The 24799-nt window shown below is 45.9% G+C and overlaps 1 protein-coding gene across 1 annotated transcript in view; it reads left to right on the forward strand.

The window, feature by feature from the left end:
* Positions 1-24799, forward strand: part of LOC142243985 (uncharacterized) — an 89021-nt gene that overhangs the window by 45067 nt on the left and 19155 nt on the right. The window contains exons 4-9 of the mRNA XM_075316170.1: positions 6818-6943; positions 11205-11353; positions 11525-11583; positions 13464-13618; positions 16922-17050; positions 20088-20130. Coding sequence (XP_075172285.1) covers positions 6818-6943; positions 11205-11353; positions 11525-11583; positions 13464-13618; positions 16922-17050; positions 20088-20130 — 661 coding nt within the window. The remainder of the gene's footprint in view (positions 1-6817; positions 6944-11204; positions 11354-11524; positions 11584-13463; positions 13619-16921; positions 17051-20087; positions 20131-24799) is intronic.

The following is a 24799-nucleotide window of genomic DNA, read 5'->3' on the forward strand; positions in this document are numbered from 1 at the left end:
CGTGCGCCTGTAAAGACTTATTGCATCGCATAAAAGACTTGCACTGTGAATTGTTGCAACAAAGAACGGACTTTAAACTTTGCAAAGATACCTGGAAAAATCCAAAAACATCATTGGTAAAATTTTCCAGGCGCCATCTTTAATCACGCCATTACCTGCTACGCGCGGGAAAACATCGCGCCTAAACTAAGACTCCGCCCACCGCTTGCAGAGGAGGTGCGCTCGGTGCTGCGACCCGAACGAAAACGCAGAAAAGTGTCCCAGGCTTGCTGTCAAGAAGACTGGTGAAATTAACTAAGGGGGCGCAAAGATGTCGCAGCAGGGAGACGCTGTTGTACCCGGCGGTGCAGCGGCACCTATCATGCCGTTCCTGATGCCGTACACCCCGGGTGCAGTGTGGCTGCCGCAGTACTCAGGTGAGCCCAACACACTTAATGACTTTATCGGAAAGCTAAAAATCTACTACAGCATGTACCCCCTGACAGAAGCTCAGCGTGTTGGTATGCTTATGGGACAGTTAACTGGCAATGCCCAGCGGGAGGCTACATCCTGGCCGGACGATGCAAAGGACACTGTAGAGCATATAATAGCTGGACTAAAAGCAGCTTTTGAATCCACTGCTGGCAGCCGGGCTAAAATGAGGTTCTTTGGATGCAAGCAAAAACCTAGAGAGAGCGCAAGAGACTTTGCCTTAAACTTGCAGGAGGCGCTCAGAGCACTTAAAGTAGCAGAACCTGCCTTAGCCCCTGGAGCAGATAAGCTGCTGATAGACCAATTCCTGGATGGACTCTCATCCCCTTCCCACCGGGGACAACTGAGCATGATGGTGATCCAGGATCCAGGACTAACATTTGCCCAGCTAAAGGATAGAGCCATCCGCCTCCAGCAGGTGGAGGAGCCGCAGGATATAGACTCTGTTCAACACCTTACAGTGGCACCCCAGCAGCCAGTAGTGCTGGTGACATCGGCCATGTCAGCGGCTGTTGCTAACCACCTGGAGCCGATCACTAATGAGGCTCTACATCAAAAGCTTGAAGCCCTTACAGACACTGTTGCTTCCATGGCTAGAATCATCCAGGAGCTGCGTGGATCCAAGTCTGCACCCAAGATTGAGCTGGCGACCAGCAAGGAGGATGTCCCATGGATGAGGCCTAGGAGATACCAAGCGACGAGAGGACGACCCGGCGACCGCTACCAGCCGGATGGACAGCCCATTTGCCGCCGTTGCAATGAGCCAGGTCACTTTGCCCGTGAATGTGCTTTAAATGGGGATCCCCTGGGGAGGCGGGCCGCTCCTCAGGAATGAACTCTCAAGGTCCTTCACCCTGGCACGACAAGTATGTGGGGGGACGTCCAGTCATCCCCATCGTGCTGGATGGCATTCCACTCAACGCCTTGCTGGACACTGGTTCCCAAATAACATCAATTCCGCATGTCCTTTATAAGAGGTACTGGGCTGATTCAGACGTTAGCAGTGGTCCATCTAATGTTGCATTGAATATATGGGCTAGCAATGGTGAATTAGTACCACAGATTGGTTTCAGAGAAATGACCATTAAAATTGGGAGAGTAGAATTGCAGAATCAGGGTATTATCATTGTTGATGTCGACCGACGAGAACGTGAACCAACTATGCTGCTAGGAATGAATGTAATTGAAAATTGTTTTGCAGAGGTAATTACTGTCTTGCAGCAGATCGTCGAGACTGCCAAACCTGGGCAACAGAGACTCCTGCAGAAGGAAATTAAAGCCTTGATGCTGAAGCAGCAGGTAGAAATGTCAGGAGGTGAAATTGGCAGTGCAAGGGTAAGTGACCCAATACCTATTGTAATTCCTCCCAAAACGGAAATGCTGGTCTGGTGTAGAGCCGCAATAGGCATCAGAGGGCGAGACTATCAGGCCCTGGTAGAACCCGTGTACTCAGACAGTAGGCCCACTGTACTGACGGCCAGAGGAATAGTTGAGGTACACAGGGGAAGAGTGCCAATACGCCTTCTAAATTGTGGGGAAGATGAGGTCACCCTACCAAAGTATGCTACCATGGCTAAGCTATATACGGTTGATAACAACGCCATCACCACCGTTGAGCCCTTGAAGCCGTCAAATCAGGCGGAGGACAATGGCTCAGAGGGAAAGCTGGAGGATTGGTGCCAAAAGCTACATGTAGGTACCGATTCTACACCCTCCCATCAAAAGCATGGAGTATACAGGGTAGTGAATGAATATGAACAAATATTCAGCAAACACCCATTAGACTTTGGGCAGATCAAAGGGGTAGAGCACACTATACCCACTGGTAACCATCCACCCATAAAGGAGAGGTATAGACCAGTACCACCGGCTCACTACCAATGCGCCAAAGACATGCTCAAAGAAATGAAAGAAGCAGGGGTAATAAGAGACAGTTGTAGCCCCTGGGCAGCCCCACTAGTGCTAGTTAAGAAAAAAGATGGGACCATGAGGATGTGTGTAGACTACCGACAGATCAACCGCATTACACACAAGGATGCATACCCATTACCTAGGATAGAAGAGTCATTGGCTGCATTAAAATCCGCTACTTACTTTTCCACCCTAGATCTGACTAGTGGGTATTGGCAAGTTCCTGTGGCAGAGGCTGATAAGGAGAAGACAGCGTTCACCACGCCGATGGGCCTCTGTGAGTTCAATTGTATGCCGTTTGGACTCTGCAACGCGCCTGGTACCTTCCAGCGAATGATGGAGTGCTGCCTAGGACATAAGAACTTTGAAACTGTCCTCCTGTACCTGGATGACGTCATAGTCTACTCCAAGACCTATGAACAGCATCTACAAGACCTGGCAGAAGTGTTTGAAGCCTTATCCGGATACGGCATGAAAATCAAGCCATCCAAGTGTCACCTTCTAAAGCCAAGGGTACAGTACCTGGGACATGTCGTGAGCTCAGAAGGGGTAGCACCAGATCCTGAAAAAGTTACCGTGATCAGAGATTGGCCGAGACCCACCAGCGTGAAAGAGGTGAGGCAATTCCTGGGACTGGTGGGCTACTATAGAAGATTTATAAAAGGGTTCACGAAGCTAGCAGCTCCCCTACAAGACATCCTGGTAGGACAGTCAAAGAAGTCTGCAGCCCGAAATCCTCCTTTCCAGTGGAGTGATGAGAGAGAAGAGTCCTTTAAGACGTTGAAGTGGGCACTGACAGGAGAAGAGATCCTGGCATATCCAGATTACCATCAACCCTTCATTTTGTACACGGATGCCAGCAACGTAGGACTGGGAGCAGTATTGTCTCAAAAGCAGGAAGGCAAGGAGAAAGTTATTGCCTTTGCAAGCAGGAAGCTCCGACCTACAGAAAGAAACCCAGAGAATTACAGCTCCTTCAAGTTAGAACTACTGGCAGTAGTTTGGGCTGTAACAGAGCGTTTCAAACACTACCTGGCAGCTGCAGAATTTACCATCTTTACTGACAACAATCCGTTGACCCACCTGGACTCTGCAAAACTAGGTGCGCTGGAACAGCGATGGATAGCCCGACTGTCAAACTACAACTTTGTCATCAAGTACAGGGCAGGCCATAAGAATGGGAATGCAGATGCCTTATCTCGGATGCCACACTCGGGGGACGTGGAAGAGGAACCGGAGGGACTGGAAGAAATTGAGTTGCCGGCCTTTCACCGTCCTAAGGTGGGACAGTACCAACCGAGTGTCTACCAAAAACAACAGCAGGCAACTCTCAACCCATTAGCACACCACGGATGGGCTGACACACAAGACAGCGATCCAGCTGTGAAGCTAGTGAAAGAACTGCTTACACAACAAGGTGCTTACCCTAATCAGAATGCCCCAGCTGAGACGCAACATCTCTGGAAGGAGAGAGGTAAATTGTTCCTGTACCAAGGGAAGCTCTGTAGAAGGCACACCAATCCAAAAACACATGAGTTGGTCTGGCAGATCATCGTGCCCAAGAGAGACGTCAAGATGGTTCTGGAAGCTTACCACGACGGTGCTGGTCATTTTGGTTGGAAAAAGTTGGAAGTGCTCTTAAGAGAGAGATTCTACTAAGTTGGCATGAGAAAATCAATTGAAGATTGGTGTAGGAAATGCGGACCATGCAACCTCAGAAGAAAGGATCAACAGAACCAGAGAGCTCCACTCCAGTCCATAGTAACCAAGCAACCACTCGAGCTAGTCGCATTAGACCACGTCAAGTTGTCACCAAGCCGGTCCGGCTATGTCTATGCCTTAACCATCGTGGACCATTACTCACGCTTCTTAGTGGTGGTACCCGTGAAAGACCTTACAGCTAGAACAGCAGCTAAAGCATTCCAGACGTACTTTTGCAGACCCCGTGGTTACCCAGAACAAGTCCTTGCAGATCAAGGTCCAGCTTTTGAATCACAGATTTTCCAAGAATTCTGCAACATGTATGGCTGTAAAAAGATCCGCACAACAGCATACCATCCCCAAACAAATGGCTTATGTGAGAAGATGAACCATATTGTGATTGACCTGTTGAAGACCTTACCAGAGTCAGAAAGAAATCAATGGCCAGAGAAATTGCCAGACTTGGTGGACTTGTACAATCATGTCCCGGTGAGTTCTACAAACTGCACCCCCGCTTACCTCATGCGTGCAAGGCCCGGTAAACTGCCAATTGATTTAGATATGGGAATTCTGAAGCCTGATGCAGAAGTTCAAGAATCCAATTGGGATACCCTACGTCAGCAGCAGTATCGCAAAGTACAAGAGTGCGTAGAGAAAAGTCTCCAACAAGCTAGGGGAAGACAGGAGAGAAACTTCAACCAGCATGCTCTAGCAACCCCATTGCAACCTGGTGACCAAGTTCTCAAGAGGAAACGACGCACAAACAAATTGGATAATCAGTGGGAAACCACCCCATATACAGTCTTACCATCCAGTATGGATAATCCCAAAGTGTGTCTAATCAGTAAGGATGAAGGAAGGACATCAGCTGTCGTGTCAAGAGATCAACTCAAACCGTGTCCTGAAACCCTGAAGACACCAGAAGTCACCTTACCCATACAGGTACAACCTGTCAAGAAGGAAGAAGATGTATTCCATACAGTCTTAGGAGATTTCCCAAAAACATGGCCAAATTACTATGGAGCAGTAGTAGTCCCAATGATCGCCTTCCCTCAAGTGGCGGAACCAACATCAGAATCCATACCACAAGAAGTCCCAAGACATGAAGAACTGGAAGTTGAAACCGTAGAGGAAGAACAGATTCCTGGTCCCAGTAGGCTTGCCAGTCCTACAGTCAGTACCCCATCCTCACAAGTACCAGAAACATCAAATAGGTACACTTCCACCCACACCATTATGCTAAGTACACCCAGTACACCAGCAGTACGCAGATCACAGCGTAGTACTCAGGGTCATATACCAGCAAGATATAAAGACTAATGTGGAATTGCATATAAAATGTACATATGTTATAATGTTTATATGAAAAACCGTAACAGTTTAGTGTACAGAAAAGGTGAGAGAAGAGTGGTGTAAGGTGGCAGCACGGAGAGTTACAACTTGATCACATTGTTGGTGGCCCGAGGGCCGTGAGGCCTACTGCACTTATGACCAGAGTAGAGACACCTTTAAGAAGTGGTTGTTGATTGAAATGTTTATTTAATTGCAACGTTAAGACCAAAAGCCCAGTACCTACAGAGACTATACTGTATGAACACTTATATATTTTTGAACATTTTGGACTCTTTTTGAGCTTTAAGGTTTTTGTATTTTTTCCTTTTGAGACTCTGTATATATATAATTGTTGCGATAACTTGTTTGTTTGTTTCACAGTCCCGGAGTACTGTTCTTCACTAAGGGGGAATGTGGCACCCCAGGGTTGCCACAGTAACAACACAAAGGGTTAACTCCCCACACACAACACCAAGACCTCCTGGCCAGAAGGGGGAGACCAAGCTGCTTCCCTGGACATTCTGCTGGGGGGGAGGAAATGGTCAGAAGTAGTTTCAGTTTGGAAGTTCAGTGCAGAGCACTGAGGAGACAGGATCTCTGTAGGTTGGAAGCTGGCTTTAGCTCACCTCAGGATCCACTGACCAATTCCAGGCCTAGCTGAGGGTCTGAGGAAAGGAGAAAGCGTACACAGAGGAACATTCCTGGGAGACAGAGCATTGCTGAGATTATCCCAGTGGAGCACACAGAACGGATGCTGGATCCGAGACTGCAAGTTACATACTGCACAGTTACCACCAGAGAAGTGAAGATTCCAGATCTTTCACCTGTACCATAGACACAAGCAACAAGCGCAGAGTTCAGGAACATACTAGTAAGGACTCGAGTTGCCTGTCATGTCGGTACCGAGGAGCACAGAGCCGGCTGCATAGTTCACACAGCGGCAGGGCCACAGACACACAGTGCAGGCAAGGAAGCCAAAACGGCCCGGCTGGGTGGGAGAAACCCTGAACCCCTCACAGACTCCGTGGACAGTACTCTGCTGAATACCATCATCAGTAAAGGACAAAGAAACTGCAAAACCGTGAGTCTGCCTGTTTATTGTGCTCGTGTCCTGCACTCCCCCCATAGACTAACACACTGCCCCGGGGAAAAGGCTCTACCCGTGGGGAGCCGTCCCATCTCAAGCTGCCTTCCATCACCCCGGAGGTTCTGCAGCAGCGGTGGTCATCTCTGATCACATTCCACGGGTGGCGTCACGAACATAACCCCCCTTTTTATTGTGGAACCAGGGAGCACAGACCGGGTCACGACACCGTGATCCCCTTTCCAGAAGCAACCCCTTGGCCCGGTTCTGGGTATCCCCTTTACCCCTGGCGACACACCTGCGCTCCTCTGATTCCAGGTACGCTGCACTGCTTCCAGGATGCAGATTGCCCACCCTTCACCGCGTGCACAGAGCAGGGGACGCTCCACGTGTGTCAGTGTCATCTGGGACACTTCTTCCATCAGGACTTGGGCTGCGTTGCAGGTAAAATCCCAAAAATGTACATAAATCTGTTAGATGATATCTACCAAACCTCTCCAGGTCAATATACTGATGACTGATCTGATATACTTTTAAATAAAAAAAAAAAGTCTTCAAGCAATTGTATTAAATATCAAAATAAAATAATCTCCACTGAAATCACTAAAAAGAGCAAACAAAGGTACAGAGAACTAACATCAATACCATGGAGAGAAAAAGTATTACCATCTACATAAAGAAATACAACTAATATAATACTGTCCCCTATGTACAAGAATATAACTACTAGAATACTGCCCCTATGTACAAGAATATAACTGCTATAATACTGCCTCCTATATACAAGAATATAACTACTATAATACTGCCCCTATGTACAAGAATATAACTATTATAATACTGCCCCTATGTACAAGAATATAACTACTATAATACTGCCCCTATGTACAAGAATATAACTACTATAATACTGCCCCTATGTACAAGAATATAACTACTATAATACTGCCCCCTATGTGCAAGAATATAACTACTATAATACTGCCCCCTATATACAAGAATATAACTACTATAATACTGCCCCTATCTACAAGAATATAACTACTATAATACTGCCCCCTATGTACAAGAATATAACTACTATAATACTGCCTCCTATGTACAAGAATATAACTACTATAATACTGCCTCCTATGTACAAGAATATAACTACTATAATACTGTCCCTATGTACAAGAATATAACTACTATAATACTGCCCCCTATGTACAAGAATATAACTACTATAATACTGCCCCCTATATACAAGAATATAACTACTATAATACTGCCCCTATCTACAAGAATATAACTACTATAATACTGCCTCCTATGTACAAGAATATAACTACTATAATACTGCCCCCTATGTACAAGAATATAACTACTATAATACTGCCCCCTATGTACAAGAATATAACTACTATAATACTGCCTCCTATGTACAAGAATATAACTACTATAATACTGCCCCTATCTACAAGAATATAACTACTATAATACTGTCCCCTATGTACAAGAATATAACTACTATAATACTGCCCCTATGTACAAGAATATAACTACTATAATACTGCCCCTATCTACAAGAATATAACTACTATAATACTGCCCCCTATGTACAAGAATATAACTACTATAATACTGCCTCCTATGTACAAGAATATAACTACTATAATACTGCCTCCTATGTACAAGAATATAACTACTATAATACTGTCCCTATGTACAAGAATATAACTACTATAATACTGCCCCCTATGTACAAGAATATAACTACTATAATACTGCCCCCTATATACAAGAATATAACTACTATAATACTGCCCCTATCTACAAGAATATAACTACTATAATACTGCCTCCTATGTACAAGAATATAACTACTATAATACTGCCCCCTATGTACAAGAATATAACTACTATAATACTGCCCCCTATGTACAAGAATATAACTACTATAATACTGCCTCCTATGTACAAGAATATAACTACTATAATACTGCCCCTATCTACAAGAATATAACTACTATAATACTGTCCCCTATGTACAAGAATATAACTACTATAATATTGCCCCTATGTACAAGAATATAACTACTATAATACTGTCCCTATGTACAAGAATATAACTACTATAATACTGCCCCCTATGTACAAGAATATAACTACTATAATACTGCCCCCTATATACAAGAATATAACTACTATAATACTGCCCCTATCTACAAGAATATAACTACTATAATACTGCCTCCTATGTACAAGAATATAACTACTATAATACTGCCCCCTATGTACAAGAATATAACTACTATAATACTGCCCCCTATGTACAAGAATATAACTACTATAATACTGCCTCCTATGTACAAGAATATAACTACTATAATACTGCCCCTATCTACAAGAATATAACTACTATAATACTGTCCCCTATGTACAAGAATATAACTACTATAATACTGCCCCTATGTACAAGAATATAACTACTATAATACTGCTCCTATGTACAAGAATATAACTACTATAATACTGCCCCTATATACAAGAATATAACTACTATAATACTGCCCCTATGTACAAGAATATAACTACTATAATACTGCCCCTATGTACAAGAATATAACTACTATAATACTGCCCCCTATGTACAAGAATATAACTACTATAATACTGCCCCTATGTACAAGAATATAACTACTATAATACTGCCCCCTATGTACAAGAATATAACTACTATAATACTGCTCCTATGTACAAGAATATAACTGCTATAATACTGCCCCCTATGTACAAAAATATAACTACTATAATACTGCCCCTATGTACAAGAATATAACTACTAGAATACTGCCCCCTATGTACAAGAATATAACTATTAGAATACTGCCCCTATGTACAAGAATATAACTACTATAATACTGCCCCTATATACAAGAATATAACTACTATAATACTGCCCCTATGTACAAGAATATAACTACTATAATACTGCCCCTATGTACAAGAATATAACTACTATAATACTGCTCCTATGTACAAGAATATAACTACTATAATACTGCCCCCTATATACAAGAATATAACTACTATAATACTGCCCCCTATGTACAAGAAAATAACTACTATAATACTGCCACCTATATACAAGAATATAACTACTATAATACTGCTCCTATGTACAAGTATATAACTACTATAATACTGCCCCCTATGTACAAGAATATAACTACTATAATACTGCTCCTATGTACAAGAATATAACTACTATAATACTGCTCCTATGTACAAGAATATAACTACTATAATACTGCCCCCTATGTACAAGAATATAACTGCTATAATACTGCCCCCTATATACAAGAATATAACTACTATAATACTGCTCCTATGTACAAGAATATAACTACTATAATACTGCTCCTATGTACAAGAATATAACTACTATAATACTGCCCCCTATGTACAAGAATATAACTGCTATAATACTGCTCCTATGTACAAGAATATAACTACTATAATACTGCCCCCTATGTACAAGAATATATCTACTATAATACTGCCTCCTATGGTCAAGAATATAACTACTATAATACTGCTCCTATGTACAAGAATATAACTACTATAATACTGCCCCCTATGTACAAGAATATATCTACTATAATACTGCCTCCTATGTACAAGAATATAACTACTATAATACTGTCCCTATGTACACGAATATAACTACTATAATACTGCCTGCTATGTACAAGAATATAACTACTATAATACTGCCCCCTATGTACAAGAATATAACTACTATAATACTGCCCTCTATGTACAAGAATATGACTACTATAATACTGCCCCTATCTACAAGAATATAACTACTATAATACTGCCCCCTATGTCCAAGAATATAACTACTATAATACTGCCCCCTATGTACAAGAATATAACTACTATAATACTGCCCCTATATACAAGAATATAACTACTATAATACTGCTCCTATGTACAAGAATATAACTACTATAATACTGCCCTCTATGTACAAGAATATGACTACTATAATACTGCCCCTATCTACAAGAATATAACTACTATAATACTGCCCCCTATGTACAAGAATATAACTACTATAATACTGCCCCTATGTACAAGAATATAACTACTATAATACTGCCCCTATATACAAGAATATAACTACTATAATACTGCCCCCTATGTACAAGAATATAACTACTATAATACTGCCCCTATGTACAAGAATATAACTACTATAATACTGCCCCCTATCTATAATAATGTAACTACTATAATACTGCCCCTATGTACAAGAATATGACTACTATAATACTGCCCCTATCTACAAGAATATAACTACTATAATACTGCCCCTATGTACAAGAATATAACTACTATAATACTGCCCCTATGTACAAGAATATAACTACTATAATACTGCCCCTATCTACAAGAATATAACTACTATAATACTGCCCCCTATGTACAAGAATATAACTACTATAATACTGCCCCTATGTACAAGAATATAACTACTATAATACTGCCCTATGTACAAGAATATAACTGCTATAATACTGCCCCTATGTACAAGAATATAACTGCTATAATACTGCCCCTTGTGTAGATGAGTACTGCTGTGATCGATGTCATTTGTGGAGATGTTCTTGTATCTTTCCTTGTGAGTTGATTTTCCGCTTTCTCTTCTTGGAAGCCAGAACATTCCCCGCTCGGATTCCCATTTCCATGCTATATTGGGACGGGATATTAGTGAACACATCTGTACGTGGCATTGTTGGCGATGAGATCAGACATATGGAGGCCGCTCAGTACCATCTTGGTGTCCACAGAGTGCGGATGTTGGTAAGAACTATAGGTCATATTCGGGAGGAGTTGGACACATTTTGGGGCATCTCCAGGTCTTCGTGTCTCCATATTTCGGGTGTGATTTTGTCCATGTTTGTTTCTTTTTATGACTCGTTTCTTTGTATCTAACACTTATCTGACTACAGAATGTTTTTTCTTTTCCTTCAGTTCCAGGATATTCTCGATCACGTTCCGGGTTATGTGTCTACGTCGGTCACCGATGTCCAGTGAGTAATAAGTAACATAATACCCCACTGAATGAGTTTCCTCCAGTCACATCCAAAGCTGCATTCAGAGTTCCTGTTTGGATACACTTTAGGATTGCAGAACCTGTTAACCTATAAGTTGCTGGAGAATGTTTCCTTTCATCTTGTCTTGTGGCAGTGTAGCATGGCGCGGGGTGGTAGTAGTCATGGGTGAGGTGTAGTTCTCTTACGTCCTCGCACGCTACATGAAGGACGCGGTTTTGGATGGGTGTGTGGACTTGTGTCGTGGGGCCGGTATGCCCTTTTAGGCCGCACTTCAGGGACAGCCATCTTATGCAGCCTTGATGACTGCCGAGACCTTAGGTCTGTCTCTGTCACCTGCCAGGCCCTGTCTGATCTTTTTTTCAGCAATCCATCCTCTGTCCCTACACTCTCCCCTCCCACTCGGGGTTAGTCCCATCACTTAACTCTTTCTATACCTACAGTTTCCTCACATGGCAGTGCACAACAGTCAGACAGAATACACTCTACAATACATAGCACAATTCACACTATACATTATACAACAACACTGATATCTTCAAGGAGGGACATGGGCAATATGTCCATCTCCTTACATTTCCCCCACCTCTAATGATGGTCGTCCTTGACCATCCGGAAAACCTGGAAAACACCAACACAACACCACACATAAGATAAGTCCACACGACGTCTTCTTGCTCCAGAACACCACCAAGCCGGTCCTACTCGGTTAGGACACCCGTAGCACAAATGACAAGTACATTGTAGCAACCTGGCACAGTCCTTCAAGTCAGTTTGGTCCCTTTTATCTGGGTTTCTCAGGCCAATACAACATGGCACAGTCCTTCCCCGTAAGGGTAGTCCATCATAGCAAGGGCTCGTATCACACAGTCCATCCTTCAGAAGGAGCGGTGCTTCATGTTAAGGGCAAAGTGCTTTTTAAACACAATCCTGTCCACGTGAGAAGGTCACAGTCCATTTTGGGATTGAGCAAAGTCCATGGTGAAGGGTGTGTAGGCCACTCACGGCTTCAAAGTCCCTTAATCAGCAGGGGGGGGTGCAACATGCTCATAAACAGGAAAAGGGTCAAACAAATTTGAGCCATTCTTGGCTTCAACCTGGAGTAGTCCTATATTATGTTGGTCTTAGACCCATCTATACGTGGTCCTCAAGGACCTCCTCAGTATCTGACTCCATCCTGTTCACTGTTCTTTGAACTACGGTTCTTAGACCCAGGTCATCTTGGTCTCCATTCTCCACATGTACATGGCCGAGTGAGAACCCTGAGCCACGTATAACATAGCTAGATGGACCGCTATTACTGGCAGTCCGGCGGTCCTCTTCTCCTCCATGTAGGGATGAAGCAGTCTTCCTGCCGTCTTCCTCTACTTGGGCTTCCGGATCTGGAGTCACCAAAATCTTTGGCGATGGACGCCCCTCATTGGAGCTGCACTGTCACAGGCAGTTCTTTCGTCTCTGCTCTCACCCTGGAGACCACAACGGCAAACCACGCACGTGGACAGTCTTCTTTGAGAAACTGGACTATGTCCCCAGGCTGCATACTGGGACTGCAATGGACAGCTCCTGAGCTCCCCCTGGTGGTGGCTACAGAGAGTCAGAAATTCGTAATTTCACCCCCTGACTGTGACAGGGATTTGGAGCTCAGTATCATTTCCCACAGCGGTAACGTGCAGCTAATAATATAAAACGCTGCCTGTGAGCACTAGAGGGCGCTCATACAAGCAGAACTCACACTGCTGGAAGGATTTTAGGTTTCATATACAGAGAGCCATAGGGGTCAGATCTGTGTTAAAGTCACAGGATGCAGGACTTCTAGACGCTCTTTGCAGTGAGGTTCATGGCAGCTCTTTCTCCTGTAGGTTGGATGACGGCCATGTGACGATCGTCCATTTTTTCTCTACGCTGTATCCAGTGACGGAGGAGGACGTGTGCAGGGCGCTGACTGTCTCCCCGCTGCTCCTTGCTGACCCGCATGATGGCTGCCTGTCTCCACTGACCAGTGACAACTATCAGGGTAAGATGGGAGCATGACTTCACCAGTGGTTGTCAGGAAATGGCTCTCCTCTGTGATGTCCCTATATCATAATCATCAATAATTAAGACAATCACTTTAATGGGGTCCTCTGTGTATATGTAAATAATGCCCCAAGCTGAGAGATATCATCAAGGAAAGTCACCTCTATGATGATCTCTGTCTACATATATATATATATATATATATATATATATATATATATATATATATATATATATATTGTAAGATGGTCACTGGAGGGGAGATATGTATCACTGAGATTATTAGCCTCAGTGATTAATCCAGAAAAATGCCCCAACATGTTGGATGTTGGGAGGGTTAATCGGCCACATTAAGGGCCCGGTTTGTGGACAGCTGAAGAGTTGGGTGGGACGGCTGGTCGCATATCTCCACCCCGGGGTGTGGTCCAGGAGGTAACATGAAGGTCTGCGCATTCCCTCAGGGTCTGTGTAGGGAGGTGTGCAGACCTCCAGAGCTGTGTTCATACTGAAGGAACTGACCTTTTCTCCTGACAGTGCAGATCCCGCATTGTATGGACTGTTAGAGCCGTCTGCTTTCTGTATGCCGGACAGGCCGTGCTGGTTTGTTTTATTTTTGTCCTGGTTTATGAAATCTTAATAAACCAGTAGAAAATTTAAGCAAAAAACATTCCTGTGTAAATCTCACCAAGCAGCCAAGTGAGAAGATCTCCCACCACATACTGATCAGCCGTAACATGAAACCTGCAGAATATTGTGTAGAACACCCCACAAGACCCACCGTATACCGGGAGCACCCCACAAGACCTACTGTATACCGGGAACACCCCACAAGACCTACTGTATACCAAGAGCACCCCACAAGACCCGCCGTATACCGGGAGCACCCCACAAGACCCACCATAAACTGTGAACACCCCACAAGACCTGGCATATACCAGGAGCACCCCACAAGACCTACTGTATACCGAGAACACCCCACAAGACCTGCCATATACCGGGAGCACCCCACAAGACCCACCGTATACCAGGAACACCCCACAAGACCTGCCATATACCGAGAACACCCCACAAGACCTGCCGTATACCGGGAACACCCCACAAGACCTACTGTATACCAGGAACACCCCACAAGACCCGCCGTATACCGGGAGCACCCCACAAGACCCGCCGTATACCAGGAACACCCCACAAGACCCGCCGTATACCGGGAGCACCCCACAAGACCCACCATAAACTGTGAACACCCCACAAGACCCGGCAGTTACCAGGAGCACCCCACAAGACCCGCCGTATACCGGGAACACCCCACAAGACCCACCATAAACTGTGAACACCCCACAGGACCCACCGTATACCGGGAACACCCCACAAGATCCACCGTATACCGGGAACACCCCACAAGACCCACCGTATACTGGGAACACCCCACAAGACCCGCCGTATACTGGGAACACCCCACAAGATCTGCCGTATACCGGGAACACCTCACAAGACCTGCCATATACCGGGAACACCCCACAAGACCCATCGTATACCGGGAACACCCCACAAGACCCTCCGTATACAGGGAACACCCCACAAGACCCACTGTATACCGGGAACACCCCACAAGACCCTCCGTATACCAGAAACACCCCACAAGACCCACCGTATACCAGAAACACCCCACAAGACCCACCGTATACCGGGAACACCCCACAAGACCCGCCGTATACCGGGAACACCCCACAAGACCCACCGTATACCGGGAACACCCCACAAGATCCACCGTATACCGGGAACACCCCACAAGACCCACCGTATACTGGGAACACCCCACAAGACCCGCCGTATACTGGGAACACCCCACAAGACCTGCCGTATACCGGGAACACCTCACAAGACCTGCCATATACCGGGAACACCCCACAAGACCCACCGTATACCGGGAACACCCCACAAGATCCACCGTATACCGGGAACACCCCACAAGACCCACCGTATACTGGGAACACCCCACAAGACCCGCCGTATACTGGGAACACCCCACAAGATCTGCCGTATACCGGGAACACCTCACAAGACCTGCCATATACCGGGAACACCCCACAAGACCCACCGTATACCGGGAACACCCCACAAGACCCTCCGTATACAGGGAACACCCCACAAGACCCACTGTATACCGGGAACACCCCACAAGACCCTCCGTATACCAGAAACACCCCACAAGACCCACCGTATACCAGAAACACCCCACAAGACCCACCGTATACCGGGAACACCCCACAAGACCCGCCGTATACCGGGAACACCCCACAAGACCCACCGTATACCGGGAACACCCCACAAGATCCACCGTATACCGGGAACACCCCACAAGACCCACCGTATACTGGGAACACCCCACAAGACCCGCCGTATACTGGGAACACCCCACAAGACCTGCCGTATACCGGGAACACCTCACAAGACCTGCCATATACCGGGAACACCCCACAAGACCCACCGTATACTGGGAACACCCCACAAGACCCACCGTATACCGGGAACACCCCACAACATCCACCGTATACTGGGAACACCCCACAAGATCCGCCGTATACTGGGAACACCCCACAAGACCCGCCGTATACTGGGAACACCCCACAAGACCTGCCGTATACCGGGAACACCCCACAAGATCCACCGTATACTGGGAACACCCCACAAGACCTGCCGTATACCGGGAACACCCCACAAGACCTGCCATATACCGGGAACACCCCACAAGACCCACCGTATACCGGGAACACCCCACAAGACCTACCGTATACCGGGAACACCCCACAAGACCCGCCGTATACCGGGAACACCCCACAAGACCTGCTGTATACCGGGAACACCCCACAAGACCTGCCGTATACCGGGAACACCCTACTAGACCTGCCGTATACCGGGAACACCCCACAAGACCTGCTGTATACCGGGAACACCCCACAAGACCTGCCGTATACCGGGAACACCCTACTAGACCCGCCGTATACCGGGAACACCCCACAAGACCTGCTGTATACCGGGAACACCCCACATGACTCACCGTATACCGGGAACACCCCACAAGACCCACCGTATACCGGGAACACCCCACATGACTCACCGTATACCGGGAACACCCCACAAGACCCGCCGTATACCGGGAACACCCCAGAAGACTCACTGACCCGGCGTTCCATATATCATGTGCACCTTATTTTGGCGGTTTGTGCTATGGCTGCTGTATATACTGTGTGTACACTATATATACTCTCCACCTTCTCATTTCTTCTTGTCTACATTGCAGGGCTTAGTCTTTGTGACTTTGAGGTGTGTGACGCCTCCTCCAGCGACTGCCTCAGTGTCGGGGGGCTTGTGACTTGTGAGTGCCGCCAGGGATATTATAAGGTGGGCCCCACGGACCGCTCCTGTACAGGTGAGACTGTGAGCGCTTACATTACACTTTTGTGTTTCCACATTTCTGCTTGCTGTCAATGAATAGAAACACCATTATTTTTACAGAACAATATACAGTATGAGGCCCCACATAGCCCCTATATACAGTATGAGCTCCCACATAGCCCCCTATATACAGTATGAGCCTCACACAGCCTCCTATATACAGTATGAGCCCCCACATAGCCCCCTATATACAGTATGAGCCTCACACAGCCTCCTATATACAGTATGAGCCCCCACACAGCCTCCTATATACAGTATGAGCCCCCACATAGCCTCCTATATACAGTATGAGCCTCACACAGCCTCCTATATACAGTATGAGCCCCCACATAGCCCCCTATATACAGTATGAGCCCCCACATAGCCCCTATATACAGTATGAGCCTCACACAGCCTCCTATATACAGTATGAGCCCCCACATAGCCCCCTACATACAGTATGAGCCTCACACAGCCTCCTATATACAGTATGAGCCCCCACATAGCCCCCTATATACAGTATGAGCCCCCGCATAGCCTCCTATATACAGTATGAGCCTGCACATAGCCTCCTATATACAGTATGAGCCCCCACATAGCCTCCTATATACAGTATGAGCCTGCACATAGCCTCCTACATACATACAAACATCCCATACACGTGAAAATAAAACCCGCCACATACTCACCTCGCTCCCATTCCCCTAACGCTCTGCTCTGCCTTTGAGGCACCGATGTTCCACACAGCACACGGATGTGACGTCATCGCATCTACTGTGCCTCATGCTGATTTTTGGAAATCGAAGCCGGCGGTCCCTCCTCCACCAATGTATTCACTACTGTCTGCATCCTCTGGATACAAATAGCGGTGACATTGGGTAGTGGTGGCAGACGGGAAGCGTGGGAAGCCCGCGGTCCATTGTTTTCAGGCCTTCAGATGTCTCGTCCGTGGTCTGGACAGCCAGAGGGCCGGATGTGACCGCCGGCCGCACTCTGCCCAGCCCTGCCTTATACCATTGTAGTGAATCTTCAGATGACAGAATTCATGAGGGGAGACGCTATCCTGGAGGATGTCAATAAGAAGAACCTGATGACCCAGTATGAGCATGGACTTATGAGGGATCGGAGGAGGTAAGTTCCAGACCAGGGAAATGCAGCGGATGTTGTCTTTATGAACTTTACAAATGTGTTTGATACGAAGCCACACGAAAGGTTGGTACTTAAAATGAGAATAATTGGATTAGGGGAAAATATGTGTAACTGGGGTAAGAACTGGCTCAATGATCGGAAACAAAGGTTGGTTATTAATGGTTATTAACAGACTGGGTTGCAGTTATCAGGGGTCAGCATTGGGCCCTCTTCTTTTCAATATATTTATTAATGATCTTGTAAGAAGCATACAGAGTAAAATTTCAATATTTGTAGATAGTACTAAATTTTGTAGGGTAATCACACAGAGGATGATCATTTAATATTACAGAAGGATTTATATAAGCTGGGCTGAAAAATGGCAAATTACGTATAATGTATATAAATGTAAGGTGATGCACATGGACACAGTAAATAAAATGTATCATTATGTACTAAATAGTAAAACACTGGGTAAAACTGTGAGTAAAAAACACTTGGGTGTATGGGTGGATGATAAACTCAACTTTACTGAACAGTGTCAGGAAGCTGCTGCCAAGCCTAACAAAATAATGGGAAGCAATAAAAGAGGCCGATTTGCTCCTGACAAAACATAGGTTTTCCTCTATACAAGTCACTAGTGTATGAGGATTTCTAAGAAAGACAGATCTGACCTCCCCCGGGTTATTAGGGGAATGGGTGACCTGCAGAAAACAGGTTTTCAGACTGGGGATTATTGAGTCTGGAAAAAAAAGGCTTAGGGGTTATCTTATTACAGTATACAAATATGTGAGGGGACAGTAGAGAGATCTGCATGATGATATTTCTACACAGATAAGATTCTTTACTGTAAGAGCAGTGAGACAATGGATTCTTTACTGTAAGAGCAGTGAGACAATGGATTCTTTACTGTCTGATCACTGAGACTATGGATTCTTTACTGTAAGAGCAGTGAGACTATGGATTCTTTACTGTAAGAGCAGTGAGACGATGGTTTCCTGACTGTAAGAGCAGTGAGACTATGGATTCTTTACTGTCTGATCACTGAGACTATGGATTCTTGACTGTAAGAGCAGTGAGAAGATGGATTCTTTACTGTAAGAGCAGTGAGAAGATGGATTCTTTACTGTAAGAGCAGTGAGACAATGGATTCTTTACTGTTAGAGCAGTGAGACTATGGATTCTTTACTGTAAGAGCAGTGAGAAGATGGATTCTTTACTGTAAGAGCAGCGAGAAGATGGATTCTTTACTGTAAGAGCAGCGAGATGATGGATTCTTTACTGTAAGAGAGGTAAAAGGGGAGATGGTGAATTATTTAATGTACAAAAAGAAAGACTATTAATTCTTTACTGTAAAGGCAGTGAGATTATGGATTCTTCAGTGTACGAGCAGTGAGACGATGGAACTCTCTGCCACATGATGTGATAATGATTGCTTCGCTACATAAGTACATGGAGGCCTGGTTGCTTTTCTTAATATAATGTTACGGGTTATGGGTACTAGATTCTATAAGGGGAACTCGTCTGATTGCCATATGTGGAGGCGGGAAGGAGTTTTTCCCCTATTATTAGTATGAAGCTATGTGAAATGTCAGGACAGGAGAAATTTACAGCTTCTGCCTGCAAAAAGGAATGATTCCATTGAATAAAATAGCGCCACCTGTGCCCACAGGTTATATGACAGACTGCAGCTTAGCAGTATTTACTTCAATGGAGGAAGCTGCAGTACCAGACACAACCAAAGGAAAGGGGTGGCGCTGTTCTGGAAAGAAAGCAGCTGTGTTCTGCTCTCTCCTTACTGCTGTTTATAAGGAGTGGGCTCCCGGCCTCACAATACACAGACACATATACAATGCCATGTGTTGTCCCCTACAATGTGTCACAGAACAGCTTTTATTTTGCAGCATGTGGAAGCGGATACCAGCGGACAGCGAGCGGCTGTGACAGGTCTGTACTCACCTTCTCTAATAATGTGCGTCCAATCATCTGTTATATCGAATAACACTAATATCTATTACATCCTGACATATAATGTGAAGTATCTAAGTGCATGATGTGATATAAAGTGTCTGCACCAGCAGAATAGTGAGTGCAGCTCTGCAGTATAATACAGGAGGTAACTCAGGATCAGTAATGTAATGTATGTACACAGTGACTGCACCAGCAGAATAGTGAGTGCGGCTCTGGAGTATAATACAGGAGGTAACTCAGGATCAGTAATGTAATGTATGTACACAGTGACTGCACCAGCAGAATAGTGAGTGCGGCTCTGGAGTATAATACTGGAGGTAACTCAGGATCAGTAATGTATGTACACAGTGACTGCACCAGCAGAATAGTGAGTGCGGCTCTGGAGTATAATACAGGAGGTAACTCAGGATCAGTAATGTAATGTATGTACACAGTGACTGCACCAGCAGAATAGTGAGTGCAGCTCTGGAGTATAATACAGGAGGTAACTCAGGATCAGTAATGTAATGTATGTACACAGTGACTGCACCAGTAGAATAGTGAGTGCAGCTCTGGAGTATAATACAGGAGGTAACTCAGGATCAGTAATGTAATGTATGTACACAGTGACTGCACCAGCAGAATAGTGAGTGCGGCTCTGGAGTATAATACAGGAGGTAACTCAGGATCAGTAATGTATGTACACAGTGACTGCACCAGCAGAATAGTGAGTGCGGCTCTGGAGTATAATACAGGAGGTAACTCAGGATCAGTAATGTAATGTATGTACACAGTGACTGCACCAGCAGAATAGTGAGTGCAGCTCTGGTGTATAATACTGGAGGTAACTCAGGATCAGTAATGTATGTACACAGTGACTGCACCAGCAGAATAGTGAGTGCGGCTCTGGAGTATAATACAGGAGGTAACTCAGGATCAGTAATGTAATGTATGTACACAGTGACTGCACCAGCAGAATAGTGAGTGCAGCTCTGGTGTATAATACTGGAGGTAACTCAGGATCAGTAATGTATGTACACAGTGACTGCACCAGCAGAATAGTGAGTGCGGCTCTGGAGTATAATACAGGAGGTAACTCAGGATCAGTAATGTAATGTATGTACACAGTGACTGCACCAGCAGAATAGTGAGTGCAGCTCTGGAGTATAATACAGGAGGTATCTCAGGATCAGTAATGTGTATACAATGTTTCCTCCGCTCTTTTCTCTTTTGTATGATAATCTGATATGTGACTGTACTTGAGTTTGTTCCATACAGACTATAAAGCAATTTTTCAGACAATAAACACATCAAGGTATAATAGGATCAGATGTGTCTATCTGTCATGGAGATAATTTTGTCATATACAGACATAAATAGATTTCCTATAAGAAAGACGGTATCACGAAAACCATGTAGCAAAAAATATTGAAAACCTTATGTTAGCATACATAAATATCAATTGTTAAATTTGTGGAACAGCCAGCAGGTGGCGCCACACTACCACAGATGGCAGCCTGCATTTACACAGCGGTGAGAAATAAATACACTATATATGTGCCAACAGTAAATGGAGACAATTCCCATATGTAAGAGATGGACAGTTTAGTGAGAAGATGAGTCTACAGAAATCAGGGTTTCGAATTTTATGTAGTTAATATGATATTATACATGTCTACAACAAATGCTTCTATAAATAGTTATCAAAGTGTAATTGATCTTGCATATGTCAGTGTATATTGTGAGGTAGCACGGTCGGCTGCGCAGCAGAAGACACGGGATCCAGGCATTAAGGTTCACAGCACACGGTTTAATACTCAAACAAAAGTCCACAACAATATACATGTGCCTCTCCAGCAGAGAGCTCAGGGAGTTGTGTTCACTCCCTCACACCCGGCACACCTGCCCTTGTTCCTGTTTCCATTTAACCCTTCCTTCAACCTGTAGGGAAACAGGATTAACCCTAGAGTGGATTTACTTTCTATCATGGAGTGAGCACAACCGGGGCGAGACATACCGACCGTCATAGATAACCCCGGTCACAGTCTCACATACCCCCCCCTCAGTTCAAGCGTGCGGGGTTGAACTCCCGCCATCAAACACGGGCCGCGGGACAAGGCATCGGCGTTGCCCTGCAACCTACCGGCCCTATGTTCAACCGTAAACCGGAAGTTCTGCAGAGAAAGGAACCACCGGTAACCCGGGCATTCCGTTCCTTGGCGGACCTCATCCAGACCAGTGGAGAGTGATCCGTCACCAAGCGAAACTGCCGTCCCAGCAGGTAATAGCGTAGGGACTCCAAGGCCCACTTGATCGCCAGGCACTCCTTCTCCACTACGCTATAATTCCGCTCGGGAGGGGTGAGCTTCCTACTTAAGAAGGTGACGGGGTGTTCCTCCCCCTGAACCACCTGAGACAACACTGCCCCCAGGCCGACCTCTGAGGCGTCAGTCTGTACTATGAACTCCTTCCGGAAATCAGGGTGTACAAGAACGGGCTGTCCGCACAGGACCCCCTTCAGGGCCCGGAAGGAGTCCTCGGCCTGCGGAGTCCAGCACACCATGACGGACTTCTTGCCTTTGAGAAGGTCCGTCAAGGGGGCTGATAGTCCCGCAAAATCTTTTACAAACCTCCTGTAGTACCCCACGATACCCAGGAAGGCCCTAACCTGCTTCGTGGTCAGGGGTCTAGGCCACTTCTGGATCACCTCAACCTTGTTAATTTGGGGCTTAATCACTCCTTGGCCTATCACATAGCCCAAGTAGCGGGCTTCCGTGAGTCCCAACGCACATTTCTTGGGATTGGCTGTCAATCCGGCTGTTCGAAGCGCGTCCACCACCGCTTGTACCTGTTCCAAGTGGGTCTGCCAATCGGAGCTGTAAATAATGATGTCATCAAGGTACGCTGATGCATACGCCTGGTGGGGTTCCAGCACTAAGTCCATCAACCTCTGGAACGTGGCCGGAGCACCATGTAACCCAAAAGGCAAGACAACATAGTGGAAGAGACCCTCCGGCGTAACAAAAGCGGTTTTCTCCTTGGCGGACTCCGTCAGTGGCACCTGCCAGTACCCCTTGGTCAGGTCGAGCGTGGTAAAATACCGCGCCTGTCCCAGCCTATCAATCAGCTCATCCACTCTGGGCATGGGGTAGAGATCGAACTTGGATATTTCGTTCAGTCTCCTAAAGTCATTGCAGAACCTTAAGGAGCCATCGGGTTTTGGTATTAGGACAATCGGACTAGCCCATTCACTCCGGGATTTTTCGATGACCCCCAGGCGTAACATTGTCTTTACTTCCTCCGATATGGCTTGTCGTCGAGCCTCCGGTACCCGGTATGACTTCAGGCGTACCTTCAGGTGGGGCTCGGTGACAATATCATGTCGTATCAGACTGGTCCTACCGGGCAGCTCGGAGAAGACATCGGGGTTCTGCTGAACCAACCGTCTGGCCTCTCGCCTCTGTTGCTTGGTGAGGGCTTCTCCAATCCTTACTTCCGGTTCGTCCTCTCCGGAGGTCGCTGGAGCCGGAGGTGAACGACCCGAAGAGGAGGGAGATGGGGAAAAAACAGCCATCAGGCTTTCCCGTTCCTGCCAGGGTTTTAATAGGTTGACATGGTATATTTGTTCAGGTTTCCGCCTACCGGGCTGCAATACTTTATAGTTAACCACCCCGACTCTTTCCTTTATCTCGTAGGGACCTTGCCACTGAGCCAGGAATTTACTCTCCGCCGTGGGGATTAATACCAACACCCGATCCCCGGGTTTAAAGGTCCGCACGGTGGCTTGTCTATTGTAGCGGCCGCTTTGCGCGGCCTGAGCCTCCTGTAAATGCTCCTTCACAATTGGCATGACCGCGCTTATGCGGTTCTGCATACCCAAAATGTGTTCAATCACACTTTTATGGGGGGTGGGCTCTTGCTCCCATGTTTCCTTTGCCAGATCCAACAATCCCCGGGGATGTCGCCCGTATAACAACTCAAAAGGCGAAAACCCCGTGGATGCCTGTGGCACCTCTCGTATGGCAAACATCAAATAGGGAAGCATCATATCCCAGTCTTTCCCGTCTTTTGAAATCACCCTTTTTAGCATGGTTTTCAGGGTTTTATTGAAACGCTCCACTAAACTGTCCGTTTGAGGATGATACACAGACGTACGCAACTGCTTGATCTGGAGTAGCCGGCATAGCTCTTTGGTCACTTTAGACATGAATGGGGTCCCCTGATCCGTAAGGATCTCTTGGGCAACCCCACCCGGCAGAACACAGCAAACAACTCCCGAGCTATAAGCTTTGCTGCAGTATGTCTGAGAGGTATCGCCTCGGGATACCGGGTGGCATAGTCAACGATCACTAGGATGTGTTGGTGCCCTCGAGCGGACTTTACGAGGGGCCCCACCAGATCCATCCCTATCCGTTCAAAAGGGACTTCTATAATGGGTAACGGTACCAACGGACTGCGATAATGGGTCAGGGGTGCGGTAAGCTGACACTCCGGGCAGGTTTCGCAGAACCGTTTTACCTCCCCAAAGACTCCGGGCCAATAGAACCTTTGCAATATTCGCTCCTGCGTTTTCTTGACCCCTAGGTGGCCACTCATCAGGTGTTTATGAGCCAAGTCGAGGACCCGCTGACGATACGGCTGGGGCACCACCAACTGCTCTACCCCC

Source organism: Anomaloglossus baeobatrachus, chromosome 6 (genome assembly GCF_048569485.1).
Source record: "Anomaloglossus baeobatrachus isolate aAnoBae1 chromosome 6, aAnoBae1.hap1, whole genome shotgun sequence".
Classification (NCBI taxonomy): domain Eukaryota; kingdom Metazoa; phylum Chordata; class Amphibia; order Anura; family Aromobatidae; genus Anomaloglossus; species Anomaloglossus baeobatrachus.